Source organism: Melanaphis sacchari, unplaced genomic scaffold, assembly GCF_002803265.2.
Source record: "Melanaphis sacchari strain LSU unplaced genomic scaffold, SCAv2.0 Contig10_pilon_pilon, whole genome shotgun sequence".
In the NCBI taxonomy this organism is placed as follows: Eukaryota; Metazoa; Arthropoda; class Insecta; order Hemiptera; family Aphididae; genus Melanaphis; species Melanaphis sacchari.
This window is the reverse complement of record NW_020270420.1, coordinates 4,486,382-4,502,308: the sequence shown is the minus strand read 5'-3', so window position 1 is coordinate 4,502,308 and position 15,927 is coordinate 4,486,382. Positions and strand designations below refer to the sequence as shown.

Below are 15,927 nucleotides of genomic sequence, written 5' to 3'. Positions count from 1 at the left end.
TTTTTTATTTTTTAAACTTATTTTTTGTATTTTAACGGAAAAATTAATAGAAGTTGATTAATAATAAAAAAGGAAAACATAATATTATGCACGTTATTATTATATGCTATTTCTTTAGAAAGCAATACATTTATAGTGAAGTTTATAACACGCTTTACTTATGGTAATATAATGCAATGCATATATTAATATTTAGTTTTTTTACGTAATTAATTTAATACCTTTATATTTTTAAGAGCTAATAAAAAACAAAAGCGGTGGTCGTCATAACCGCAAACTTTCAAAAAATGGTCATCGTCCAAACCCACACATTTTTACATGTCAATTCCATAGTTTTCCCAAAATCAAACCGTTCAATACCACATACACAATTATGTATCAATAATGCACACATTTAACTAAAATCACATTATCGTTTAGAACCACGCATCAGTTATTATAATAAATGAAAAACACAAAATTATAATTAATGAAATATATTTAATAGAATACTTAAAACGGTAGGATGTACATTTATATTAATCTAAGTATTATCTACTATATATAATTTATTTTATCTTATTAAATATTGAATTATTTTTATAAAGATTTGTTTAATAACAATAAATGTTTAATTTTTAGCTGTTAATCAAATGTGTGCAGTATTTAATGGTCCAAAATTTGGGTTAAAAACGATGCCTCACAAAAGCAACTCGTAAAATAAAAATAATAAAACTAACTTGACTATCAAGTACATAATATTATACTAACTAAAATTCACTTGGCTATTTATTTTAAAATTTAATAATAAACTATTTGAGCAAAATTGTAAATTTTTTCGACTATTATGTAATAAGTTTAAAAAAATATAGTAATCTTATATACATATGAACATATATATATATTATAGTAATGCGATTTCAATTGGTTACTTGCAATTTATAGTAGATTATTTTCATTTGTTGAGAATTTGGATATGTACTTATTGTACTTGTATATTATAGTGTCTACAACTGTAACTATAGTTTACTATTTAGAAAAAATTCTTTAATAATATACTTTTTTTTATCACATATTTAGTAAAAAAACATAGATATTTCTTTCAACTGTAAAAATATTATAGTAAATCGCAATTTCAACATAAATATTTAACTATCAAGGTATGTAAAGAATTCATAAGAAATATCACATATTATTAAAATATATGAAAACTACATAAACAACCGCAATTGCAAAGTATTAATATATATATATTAATATTATTATTACTACAATTCATGGTGATTCGTAATGAATAAAGAAATAAGATTTATTCATAATATTATTTATAAGGCGCGATAACTCGGTCGAAGCAGATGTACAATGCACGTGTATTTAATATTATATATATATATATTGATGGATGTGGATCTGTGGAGTATGACGGCGGTTGAGAGTGGAGACCATGTAAAGGGTTAATTATATGTATATAGGTGGTTTAATATAACGTGACGATATTAGATCGGTAGCGGCGGGTGGCGATTTTCCACTCCCGTATATCTATATATATATACATACATTATATTCATATAAGTATAGAGGAGTTGCGCACAGGGATTAATAACCTATGGGGCGCGAGAGCACACGGCCACGTTCACTTTTCCGCACTCTTGAGTTCATTTATGTGTATGCGTCGCGCCACCACGCGTATTATTATTATATGTAATACGTTTTTGCTTTATAATATATATGTATTATGATATGCTTACGCGTAAAATATATTTTATTATGTTGTCGTCCTATACCCCCTCTATCTAGTCAAGCTACTATACCCCTGTGGTGTCGTATAAGTTTTAAAGCTGATACAGGATGTAATATAGCATGGCACGACAATGTTTACCCAAACATTAACACCAATTGAAATACATTGGATACATATTATATTACCTACTTTGTACCGATGCAATATTGAAAATAAAACAAAAGTACTATAGTTAGGTATAAATAGTTACATTATTTATTGTGTAAATAAGTGTAATATAATATGTGATGTTTTTGGAAAATATTAGTTAAATATACGCTATTACGAATAGTAGATAAAATAAATTATAAAATACCTTAAGAAATAAAACTTGCCACACGCTATTTTCTCATAATTGTTTTTTGTATGAAATTACTTATAATTGGACAAATTGTATATATTTTATGTAAAAAAAAAAAAAATTTTAAAAAAAATTGTTTACAATTAAATTAAAATTTAACGTACCTAATACAGTGACCCGTATAAAAACAAGGTAGGTAGGTTACTAGAAATTTACTACATTTCAGAGAAACTTGTATTTTAAATTTTTATTACTGATCAGTACAATATTTATTAAGTGTAGATAAAATTCAAAGTTTCATTTTTTTTTCACTATCAAAAGTCTATATTTGTATTGTATACTTTATCAAATATTTTACCCAATCATAAACTTATCACAGAATATGAAAATGTGAATGAAAATTCCACCTCGAAGATAAATGTTGTAATTTCATACCATAATTTTGATTCGCAGTTTTTTTGAAAATAAAATGAACATGAATACATATAATAATATTCTGATTTTGAAAATAAAACACTCATTATATTATCGTACAAAATTGAAATTCCAGGAACAATGTTTTAATATATTACATATCATAATTTAATAATAAAATACCTACATATTATTACACAATATGTAACATTTATACTAAAATGTAATAAATAATGACAGTTATAATTAAATTAAATTTAGTTATATCGTTTTTTATTTTATTTTTTTTTTTTTTTTTTTTTTGTACCATTACAAAACCAAAAAAAAAAAAAAACAAAATTTCTATTTAGAATGACTCAAAATTCGTATTACACAATAAACGGCTTTAATTAAATTTGTGAAACAGTTTCCAATTATTCAAGTAGGTAGTATCTATAAGAAAATTAAAGTAAATTTATAACTTTACTATACTTCACTATATGAATCAGTACTCAAGCATAAAAATAATACATACACAGGCTTTGTCTTAAAATGAAAAACAAGTATGCAGAGTCGCAGAGACGGTAAAATTATTATTAAAAGAAGTGGATTATTTATTAAATATAATAAATTATTATTTTAGGATCTATTCTAATATGACTTAACTAAATATTAAACTATATATTTTAAATTTGAGTTCAATGACAAATTATTACATATGTTACACGAATTTGAGTAGGTAAATACGATAATTTGCATATATTTCTAATTTTAGTTTATAAAATATATAAATTGTATTAGATACCTATCAGTTATTTATTTTCAAATAATGCCAACGAAAACCTTCATTTAAGTTTTTATAACTTAATTAAATAATGCCAACGAAAACCTTCATTTAAGTTTTTATAACTTAATTAAATGAATTACTTGTATTGTGCTATTTTATTTATTTACAAATAATAGAAATACTATTGTTCCATTTCCTGAAATTATTAAACTATATACTATTCAAATGTTTAAAATTATTTTTACGTTTCAGTAGGATTTTGATTTTTTTAACATAAATAATATACTCCGACATACTAAAAATCATGTGGGTAATACTGCAAAATATATGTATTCAAATTTTTAATCAATAACTTGTCATAGAATAAATCCATGTTGACTTTGAAAAATATGTTCATGATTCAATTTTAAAGGTCATTATGTTATAATATGATGTACATTGAATTTAATAAAATATTGATTTTATCGAATAAAAATGAGTAATTAATTATTACGGGAGTATAAAAACAATAATTTCATGAGAGTAAATTGGTTTAAATGGCTTATTTTAAAAAAAAATTTTTTAGTTTTTCTATAAATTTGGTTTCAGAATAAATAAAGATAAAATATTTTGTAACTTTAATATAGCTATAATAAATTACTCTATCCAAGAGGTAAGCGACTTCTTTGATTATGTTTTTTCATGAAATATATTTTAACTGATTAAAACTTTACCTCATCCCTAGAGTTTAGAAAACCAAATGATTTACAACCAAGTACAAAAAAGGAGCTAAAGCTTTCCATAGGCGTTATTAAGAATGTAAAATTTTTAATTTGTGCCCTAACGAGTTGTTATATAATAAATAATCTGAGTGCAAATGAGTTATATCTAAATAGTTATAATTTTAATAAATGTGTGCAAACTAGGACCGCCCTGATTTTCCAAAGACACCCATCCCTTTTTTCTTTAAAAATGGAGTTATTCAAAATCTAGTTTTTGGAATTCTTGTACATAGTAGAAAATCATATTTTTGAATAATTAAAATTTATATGTCTTTTAAAAATGATCCTATACCGATACAAACTTCTATTTTTCAAATAGAAAACCATTTTATTTCTGCAGTATACATTTGGGGTTACATAATATAAATATATATACGAGTAAATATTTAAATGTTGATGTATCTAAATTTTAATTTGAACGAGTAGCTCTAAATTATCAACATTTAAGTAATATAGAGTAATAGTCCGTGTCTATTTGTAGCCCTAGTTCCGGGTTATGTTATTTTATAGTCTCATAGGCCATAGGGTAAAAAAAAAATATGCTGAGATCATACATTTATATATTGGTCTCATTAGTTACTTTTCAGATAACTTTTACAAATTATAAAATATCAAAAGCAACTATCAAGTTTAAAATCAATAATACCTAAGCTTTCCATGTTATTAAATCTCTTATCTACTCGTACTTTGTAAATATAAACAAGCTAAAAAACACGAACTATAATCTTTTATACTTAAAATGTATTAAATTAGAAACAACTCATTTGAATTTTAATTTATATTCATCGTAATTTTTTTAATAAAGTATATTAAGTCTAATAATTATTAGAAAAAAGAGAAGAGGAATTATATTTGAAAAAAAAAAAAACAGAAGTTAGCTACAATAATGTGGTACAAGATAATCTAAAGTATTAGAAAACATGGTCGCTGATGTATTTAAAAATTCCAAAAATTGGGTTTTGAATCATTCCATTATTAAAGAAAATAGGAGAGAAAATGAGTGTTCTGAGTGAATTACTCTATGTATCAATTATACGCAATTATAGAATACATAATATTGAATATTTTTTTTTGAAAATTATGAAATTCACCAAATTATTCCTATACGTAAAAAAAAAAAAAATAACTTTTATATTTTGTACAATTATAATAAAAAATTATTTTTTTAAATTATGTTAAATATTGTGGTACTCTTTTTAATATATTTGCAGGTTACTACAAGTATAATTTAATGATATTAAAAAAAAATTGAATTTTAAACATTATTTATGACGAATTAAAACTAAAATAGGTACCGATAGGTTTGGTAAATATTTTTCGACAAAAGTTAAAAACAAAATGTGTACAAAGTACCAATATAAAACAAAAAATAAGTTCAAAACAGAACAACGGGTAATTTGTAGAGTTTGACAGATGGCCGTGAAGTGTTTAAAGAGGGCTATGGGTGAGGGTGAAAAATTATACTTACTTTATTTCACGGTTATTAATAATCTGACAAGTGGTCTTATGGTTACCCATAAAAGTGCATTCACTAGTGTTATACAAGAAAAACCCTTCCTCGCTAAACTACGGTACAGCGTTATGAGACTTACGGCTATCAATGAGAAAAAGCTTATATTTTAGAGAATATAGTTATTACTACTACACTTAATACTATATTTTAAGAGAAATATTTAATCATAGTATAACAGTAATCAATTTATCAAGGTATATATATATATATATATATATGAATAATAAATACGTTATAAATCTTAATATAGAAGCTTTGGTCAACTATAACTACGGTTTTAATTTAATAAAACGAGTTTTTTTTTTTTTTTTTTATTTCACTGGTATCTGTATTTAAAGAGTTATGTATAAAGAATCTAATCCTAAAATAGTATAATATTTGTTTCATTGATAAATACCTTAAACTGTTAGACGGAGAATACGATTTCAAATCAAGAATTTTATTCAAGTCAATTCTGAAATGATAATAAAGTTATATCACAGTTTTATGAATGTGACACACATTACCTATTTAATAACCTGTAATAATTTACCTGCTATGAGTTGTCTCAATAATTTCGGAACTTCCGTTAATTGATCTATAACAAATAAATAATTATTTTTTAAGTACAAAGGAATAAGTTGAAAAATACAGGTATATTTTTAAGATTAAAAAAATAAAGTTATTATTTTATTAGTATACAAATACAATAGTACATATAGGTAGGTAGGTACATAATATAAAAATTAAATGAAATATTACCTAATCTTAATCTTTAAAGTTTCTAAAGTACTGCTGTCGACTAAGTCAATTTTATTGATGAGTATAATATCAGCTAATGCAATTTGTCTGAAATAAAATAAGAAACAGTTTTATTTATAGCACTAAAAAATGAAGTTCTTTTTAGTAATCTATTTTTTTCATTGATAGGTATACATACAAAATTTAAAATACACCAGGATTTCAGATTTCTATGTAAAATTGTTTCGTTTGTTCAATTGCCATTGGATTTAAAATATACACTAACACATACACACAAATGTGTATATATCAACATAAGTTGTTTAGATATTTCACTTTATATAGAGTTGGAGGAGGGCTGATGGTTTGCAGATTTGATTATATATACCGAGACGGATCTCCGTTTCCATGACGTTGATTCGATTTGGACATATTATTCTGTGTCCCGTCGTTTTTGCATAATAAACCCAACAGAGCATGTACGTAATCTATTTATGTTTGTCATCAGAATGAGTTTATCCGTTTTTATCAATTACAAAACCACCACAATAAAAAGATATAAATATATATATATATATATATATATATATACATAACATCGTTCAAATAAAAAATATAGAAGTGAACAAAGTATAATATAAAATATTACTTCCAAATTATATCCATAATTATTATTATCAGTAAGTACTTATACAATTTTAAAATACCTTATAACTTTATTTTATTTTATTAGAGTACATAAAGTTTGATATGTGATAAAAAATGATAGAATTTTAATCTGAAAAGGATAAAAGTAAGTACCTAACTGCTTTAATTTCTTACTATCTATTACAGAAAGTATTGAGTGTACCTCGAGATTGAATAAATCAATGTACTCGTAATGTTTAGAATTAGTATATTTATGAAATTACAAATTTGTTTTTTTTCATTCAATTTAATGCTAAACTGGATACGAATTTGATTCATGTTCTACTAAATCAACTTATAATAATATTTACTTTTCATATTTTAATAAATTTTCTAATTTTTAAAATAACTAAAACTATCGAACTATTTTATAAACAACTAAAAAATTAATTTATACATATTATTAACATAAAATAATAATATTTTATATTTTATATATTTATTAATTATTTAACTGTATAATACTTTTATGTTTTGTTTGTCCTAATACTTTTAGATAACGTAGTCATAATAAAAAATGTTGTATACATTTTCATGCCACGAGTATTAATAAGACTTAATTCTCTGTATTTTTGTGTCGGTTATAATGAGTATAGTATTTTTACACGATTAGCTTTAATTTAAAAATTTCCTAACTAAGGTGATTTTTTGCCACGTATTCTAATCCCATTATAGTTCAATATTCGTTCTCTAAAACGTAATTTTGCTTGAGTTTTCCACAACGTGTCACTCCAATAAAAAACAATAAATTTTGTATTTAACGGAAAATTATTTAAAATGATTAACAAACTATAATTTAGAAAATATTATTATTCATTTTGAGCTATTTCATAGACTCAAAACTAAGCCAAAAAAAAGGTAACATCTCAAATTTTTTAAATTTTTCTGTAAAACTGTTTCAAATATGAATTAAAAAAATAAGAATTTAAATAATTATATCAACAAAGTAGGATTATTTTTATTTTTGATAAATGTAAAATACTTAATTATATTTTACTGGTAGACCTTACACAGTATTGCCTATGACAAATCATATGCTCGTGAATTTAGCCTTTATTAAACTCAATTAAATGTAAACTGGACATTTTTTAAGGTACCTAAAAGATATTTTATTATTTATATTACAGTATAAATGCTAAGTTTAAAAAAAAAAATCCGATCAAAATTAACGTTTTTCATTTTTACACCTATTAACTCTCTTAGGGAATGCATTTTGGGAAATCCTTAATTAGTGAGTCTCAACACCATAAAATAAAATTAATAACCAAATTTCATACTCATAGTTTCAACGGTTTCGGCTAGACAATAGTGCATCAATCAATCAAGCATGTTATTTTATTTATTTATGTATATATATATATATATATATATATACGTAGATTATCTTTAAATAATTTCTTAAATAATACACCTTGGTTTATGGTTATTTGTTTGAATAATAGAGAAAATACGATTTATAACGGTATTTTAAATTGTTTAAACTTTTTTAATTTTTTCATTTCCCAAGCTATATGCATATCCCTAATTTTTAATGAGCATTTGACATTTAAATGTAAAATAACAATTCCTAATCAAACATTTTTTATTATTTTGATATGATTGAAAAAATATTTATCGGAAAAACCTAAACATTTTAATATTGTATTACAACTACAACTATTAATATTACTATTTATTATCAAAATCTATACAAAATTGATTTTTTAAGTATTTTAAGCTACTTATATTATGAACCTTTAAATATTTTAAAAATAACTTACTTTGTTAATGTATTGACTAATAAGTTAATATCAAAAATAAAATATGTATAATAACTTTTTTATAATATAGGTATTATATCTATAATACGATATTTTTAACAATAATTTTGATAAACTAATATATATACGAGTATATATATATATAATTCTAATAAGTATAATAAGTAACAACTTATATTTATATAAATAAATTAAGTATAGTGATTAGTGACACAGAGTTTTTACTCAAATTATTTTTCGTATGCAATGATTTATAATTTTATTAAAATTTCACACAGCCAGTTTGGTCACTTAAATAGCTATGGTTTGATCAAGAAAAACAGTCAAAACTGTTTTATATTATATATAACAAAGCAACTTCTCGAATTTATATATATATATATCAATATTAATATGGCAAACATTTTATTCAAATTGTTCATGTGATCAAAGTTCAAAAACTAAATATCACGACCATGAACGTTAGCGAACCATTAAATATGTTGACTACCTACTCTATTTGTAGCAGTGACTTAGGAATTTTATACTATCAGACGCTCTATATACATATTATACAAGATATTAATAAAATATATTATGTAATATATAAACTACACTCTGCTTTATATATTGGCATTGTCGCACACGCAAAACCCAATAATCGCCATCCCTTTGATATGTCATGTGGAAAATACATAAAAAGGCCAAAGGGTCCAAGAAAAATTGAATAAGAATGCTTGCTTATAGACTATAATACTTACCTATAAAATCCCCCCAAGGTGAGTATATAGAAATAAAATATAGCAATACACATAGGTATGTTATATATGCAACCTATATATTCTTATACCACTTACAAAGCACTTTTAGTATTAAATTATAAGTTCTACATAAAAAGTTATTATAATATTATATCTAGTGGTTGTGTACTTAACGATTTAACGTTTTTTAAAGTAAACATTTACATGTTTTAAGATTTATCTCGTTATATTAATAAAATTGTGTTAACTATAGATTGTTAGAATAATTTTTAGATTAAACTCTCGTAGTTATTTATGAAACATCGTACTTATAAATAGGGTTAGTTAATTTCAAGAAACGTAACTTGACAGAAAATTGTTCCTGAAAATATTTGGAAATGACCGGGAATATCAAAAATTTCACAATAATTAAATTAATTTTGTATGTATTTTATATTCTTATCAACAATTTTAATGCAAAATAAATTTATAAAGGAAAAAACATTATGACGTGTTGTTTCCGTCTAACGAACGTACAACATAGTAAATTTATGTTCAACACTTCCAATTTTGTGTAATAGCAGGATTAAATACCTTATTATTTGGAGTGAACTGACTTATCGTCAAACTATAAAGTAAATATTATCTGTGTTTTCTAATGTTTTTTACGACATTACGATATTTAAATTTGTAATTGAATTATGAGAATTTTCGGGCAGTCAGTTCACCGTACATTTATACAAATAGTTTGAGCATAAATTAAATATATTATAATATATTCTATTCCCAATATTAAAATTTTTAGAAAAAGATTTAGCTTTATTTGTCGTACTTAGTTATTATTTGCTTATAAAATAAAATAAAATAAAAAAACCCACGAGAAAGCACAGATGATATTTAATTTAAAGTTGTATTCATTTAATTCTCTCTATTATTAAGGATTATTACTTATTACATAAAATTAGAGTTACTAAACTAACTTTTAATATGTCTCACAGTGCACACGCTAACAAAGTAAATCTACATATTGGATTCTTACTATTAGGATTTCTTACCTAGCGCTTAAAGTTAACATTGTTATTATCAATATTATCTACTAAAATATTAATACAAATGAGTAACAAAACTAAAATTTTTAGTTTATTATTGATAACTGATAAATTATAAGTCTAGGATAGCATTAGATATAATCGAAAAGTACGACGGTACAATGCACAAAAATCAGAAGAACGTGTTAGAGGTGTCAAAATTAAAATTTGATCGAATAATATTCTAGTATTTAGTGCTGAAAGAGATTAAGACAACCCTTATTATAACTTTTACATGGGGTCGTCCTGAACAACAATTCATAGGAGGGGGAGGGGTAGACCTATTAATTTGCAGACTAAAATTTTTTCTTCTATATATTACATTATAATTTATATTGGTATATCTATTTTATACGTACATTATATATATATATATATACAAAGTGTTTCATAATGAACGAATAATTACGATATCTTTTATTTTATAGAACATTTTCAACTTTTTTTTTTTTTTAATTGTCATCATCCCTAGAGCTACTAGCTCTTGCTATTTAAGCTCAATACTAGACCAACGTCTAACTTGGGATCATCATATTATAAAACGGATTCTCCTAAACGCCAAACGGAAATCTCTCTTCTACTTAATCGACAAACACTCTCAACTGAACATAAAATCAAAACTACTCATTTATAAAACTCTATTGATGCCCATCTGGACATACGGCATCCAATTATGGGGGGGGGGGGGCTGCCAAGAAATCAAATACAAATAAAATTCAAACCTACCAATCCACAACTCTTTACATAATTACAAATTCTCCATTCTATGTCTCAAGATTATAGGCCAAAATATCGAAAAAATAAAGATGAAAAGAAAAATAGCGAAACCAAAATAGCGAAAAAAATAAAAGCAAAGTTTATATAATTACGAAATCAAAAATAGCGAAAAAATATTTTATAATAAGTACAAGTATAAAAATATAATATAAAAAAATATTCACAAAATCATAGTTACATTTGTAAAGTTAAGTTGTAAGCGATACCTTTTAAATAATTAATGTTGTCGTTAGTATTGTAGGATAAGGTTAAATTACGTATTTTTTCTGAACAATCTTTATATTTTTTTTTTTGATGTTTTTTGGCACCAGCAATGAACTGTTCCTGTTTAATGTCCTCTAAATGTTGTTGATCTTTTAACACATCGATAAATGTCCATAATGTTGGATGATATGCACCTTAAAAAGTTAATATTACATTATACATTGATACATTAAATACATTGAATTAAATTATAAATTTAATAAAATATTTTAAAAAACTAACCAAGTAATGAACTGAAACCTCTATGCCAACCCTCTACTGCATTGTTAGTCCTTGGCAATAAAGTACTTGCTGATTCGTAACAATTCCATAAACTTATTGAATACTTTGGTAATCTACGACCTTTTCTTCGACCCATTGGACGGCCTACCCAGGTGTCTTCAAAGTAGTCAATAAGTGGTTGCAAAATTTTTTCGTTATCTGTGTAGTATTGTGAATCTATTAATTCTTCAAACGCATCTATCACATGATTTTCTGGTACATATGCTAATGCTAATAAGAGCCGTATCTGTAATGCAAATGTCGAATCTGATATATATTTTTGGGCCATATATTGAATTTGTTGTATTTTACGCCAAATACATTGGGAAAAATGGAAATGGCATCCTTTTTGTTTTACATTTGGAAATACTTCTTTAAATGCATTAATTGATGCCATTTCAAAATCTGACATAATTAATTTTGGTGATAAAGTTGATTTAATTTTTTTTAATTGATTAAGGAGGTGTACATATGTTTTTTGTGATTTATTTGGTAATAAAGCGTAAACAGCAGGTATCAACGAATTGGTTGTCAATACATGTATTGTGTAAATTTGAGTAAAAAGTGTCGGAGTGCACTTAAATGTACCATCAACGAACCAATTATTACATTTTCCCATTAATTCTAGATTTTGTCTAGTAAAAAATATTAAAATACGTTCATCTGATGGACCGCTATCGTACTGCATGAATTGCTTTCCATCTTTAGTTAAAGTATACCTTTCAGGTATTTGGAGGTTAAAAAGTGACTGAGGATTCGGCGGTGCGCAATCATTACGTTGTCGTACTCTTCTTAACGTGTGTTTTAAATTAGATATTTCGGGTAATGCACCTGATATCATTGGATTTAATTGCGATGAAGCGATTATTTGTTGAGGGTTATCTTGTGACGACAATGATTGGGATTTCATTCTCTCGACTTCTTTTTTTACTTCTAACTTGCATATATCTGGAACGTGGTTATGCTCTGAAGGCTCTTTTTTAATTTTATTATCACTTGTAGTTGTTAATCGACCTTTACATTGCATATCTATACATTTCCAATACTTCGATTCCTTGTATATTTTTTCCTCTCTATAAGCATAACTATAATACACGAGTAAAAGTTTATTTTTATTAGATTTAATAAATTCCATAACTTAAAAATCAAATTTTTAAAAAATACAGTTTAAATAGAATATAAGAAATAAAATAATAAGCACAACACTTAGTCAACGATTGTCACGATGTCGAACGTCGTACAAAACTATTTGATGTCCATATAGTATAGGATACGATAGGTATACGATGTACACTATTCACGATAAAAGCGATAACGGATATTACCTTGAGTCACAATAATAATGACTGACTAATAAAGATTATATTATTATCTATAGTTTTCCCCTATTCTCTGTTTAATATTAACTATAAAAACAAGAGTTTCCCCTAAACATTCGATATATTATTTTTGGCCATAATTTAGTTTCGTTATTTTTATTTTCGAAATTTTTAATTCGCTATTTTTCCATTCACTATTTTTTTTTCGCTTTTTTGGCCTGTTACCATGTCTCAAATCACACTCTTCACACCGACTTAAGAATTAACTCAATAGACGAAACTGCAAAACTATTTTATAAACGATTTCGTTCACGACTAATCAACCACCCAAATCCTCTAATACCAGCACTAAATTCTGACTCCATTCCTGGAAATCTTCCTCGCAGATTAAAGAGAAGATGGTATCACGATCTCAACCATAATTAAATGACAAAAAAAAAAAAAAAAAATTCTATAAATTAAACAAAATTCTTTTCTAAAGTGTTGCTATTGGGTAGCTTCTTTTTTTCACGTGTCGCATATCAAATTATTATGTATATCAACATACATGCTTACTGTAAATTTAATTATAGATTGTTTGTTTTGAAATAGTTAAAAAAAATAAAAAAAAATAATTGATATTTAAATTAGTAATCAAGATATCTATTTTGTAAATCTGATCGACGTATAATCAAATAGACGATAACTTTACTATCGATTGCAAAAGTTCAGATTGCAGCAATAATAAATTAATATTGTATAATACTAAGAATAAGTCAACAGATCTGATAGTAGATAAATTCGTCTATTTTTAGAATTCGGTGTATTTTAATAAAATTGTTGTCATCGTCATCATTTTATTTTGCCGACTAAATATTAAAAAGTCATGAATGAAGGGGGGGTTAGACACTCCCTCAAAGGACAGCCCTACGTCTACATAACAGTAGTTATATTTTGTGGTTATACAGTGAAACAGTTTAGTTGTAGTCACAGCAACCACATACCAAAAATAAAAATATATAAGAGGACGTCGTACCTATACAAGTAGTCTCGTAGTCGTAACTAACGTAAAATAAGCAACTTTGCATTGATTTGAATCTATTTTTACTGTTAATTTAAGCATTAAATTAAATTTACCTATTAAATGAGATATAACTTAAAAGTAAAAATATTATTCAGAACATTTTATAGGATTTATTAATATTTTTAAAGAATTATAGAACTATATAAAATATTACGACTTTAAAATGCTCATAGCTAAATTTAAAATTATAATAATAAATTTAGGAATTTTTTAAAGTGCAAAACTCTAAATCATATGATTTTTAGTTTCTAGTCTCTTCCAATATAAATATAATAGGTAGGTACCCATACAAATAAATGTGTCTAATTATAATGGTTAATTTATAACTTAAACTTAACATATAAAAACCAACCAATATATTTTATCGAAGTAATTATATTTTATTTAGGTTTAAATGATTTGTTCATATATTTTAATTTTTATGTGTTAATAAAATGTCATTAGTTATTACTTTAATGAATACTTTTTTTTAACCTAAATTATTTAGTGTAGGCAATAAAATTAATCTATAGAGAAATATTAGTATCTACTTATTTTCTAGTTATAATTATTAATAATTTATTATAATATCTAAGACTGATTAGTCTTAAAAGTAAATTCAGGAAAAATTATGACCAACTTAAAATTAACAAGTTATTTATATGAATACCTTAAATAATATAAAACTAACTAACCTTGATGAAGGGTTTATAATATCCAAGTTGGATTCTTCAAGTAAACTGTTGCCAAGATGCTGAAAAACAAAATTTACATGTCTAAGATTCACAATGAACAAAACTACCTTTGACAAGAAGTCATGGAATAAGTTTAAGCATGAAAATTAAATTGGAATTCTTCTGTTTTCTCATTATGTAAACTATGCGGACAAGGCTAAAAAACAATGAAGGGTTCTTCTAAACGGGATTTGCATTTATATATATATATAAAAATTATAATAATAAAAAAGTAAAAGGAATAATGAAAAAATAAATAACTTTGAAAATATTAAGACTGTAGACTGGAATGTCAATAAATAAGAACTAATCGGAAAATTAAATTAGAAATTCATATTGTATTTATCACAGCAACTGAGCAACATGATGATATCAAGATATTTTAAAATATTTTTTAATTCATTTAGTAAAAATAAAAATAATATATTAATTATATTCACTTGTTATAATTCTATAAAGTATGAAATGTAAACCAATGGTTTATAATTTGTCTAATCGAAACCAAATTCAAAATTTCAAAAAATCAAAAAATTATATTTATAAACATTTAAAAAAATAATTTTTATTTAAAAATAATGTGTTTAGATTTGAAAATTATTTTTCAAAAAATTTTTTTAATTATTTATTTATTAAATGTAATATACAATTTAAATCTATAACACAATAAAAATATTTATTATGAGTAAAGACGACATCAAAAAAAAGTCACCTATTAATGCCACTTTCATTTATAATCTAATTTTTTAACTATCTCAAAAAAGATATCAACACCACTCATACTTTGAGCATCTTAGGAAACTACCAAAGAATCTTCATTAATATAATTAATAAACTTTAATACAAGTCTTTTATCATACAACTATAATGATGTGCTTCCAAGCAATCATAATTAAATATATATATAATAAAATAAATAATTATGATCTTTAGCTATAAGTCATTTATTAATATAATCATATACGACAAAAACCAAATATTTAATTACTGTATAATAAAATAAACAATTATAACCTTTAGCTATAAGTCATCTATTAATATAATC

The 15,927-nt window shown here is 24.2% G+C and overlaps 1 protein-coding gene across 4 annotated transcripts in view; it reads right to left on the bottom strand.

The window, feature by feature from the left end:
- Positions 1–15,927, bottom strand: part of LOC112603624 (COBW domain-containing protein 1-like) — a 32,371-nt gene that overhangs the window by 13,826 nt on the left and 2,618 nt on the right. For 2 of the 4 annotated variants that reach the window (XR_003115171.1, XR_003115172.1), the window contains exons 6-10: positions 14,847–14,905; positions 11,752–12,875; positions 11,472–11,663; positions 6,256–6,342; positions 6,047–6,091 (exon numbers count right to left, since the gene is read on the bottom strand). Coding sequence is in view for 2 of the 4 variants with exons in the window: in XM_025352300.1 (XP_025208085.1) it covers positions 5,912–5,968; positions 6,047–6,091; positions 6,256–6,342; positions 14,847–14,905 (248 nt within the window). In the remaining 2 variants the exon portion in view is untranslated. Of the gene's footprint in view, positions 1–5,911; positions 5,969–6,046; positions 6,092–6,255; positions 6,343–11,471; positions 11,664–11,751; positions 12,876–14,846; positions 14,906–15,927 lie in introns of those variants that run through there. The other 2 variants (XM_025352300.1, XM_025352301.1) reach the window with 2 other exon arrangements.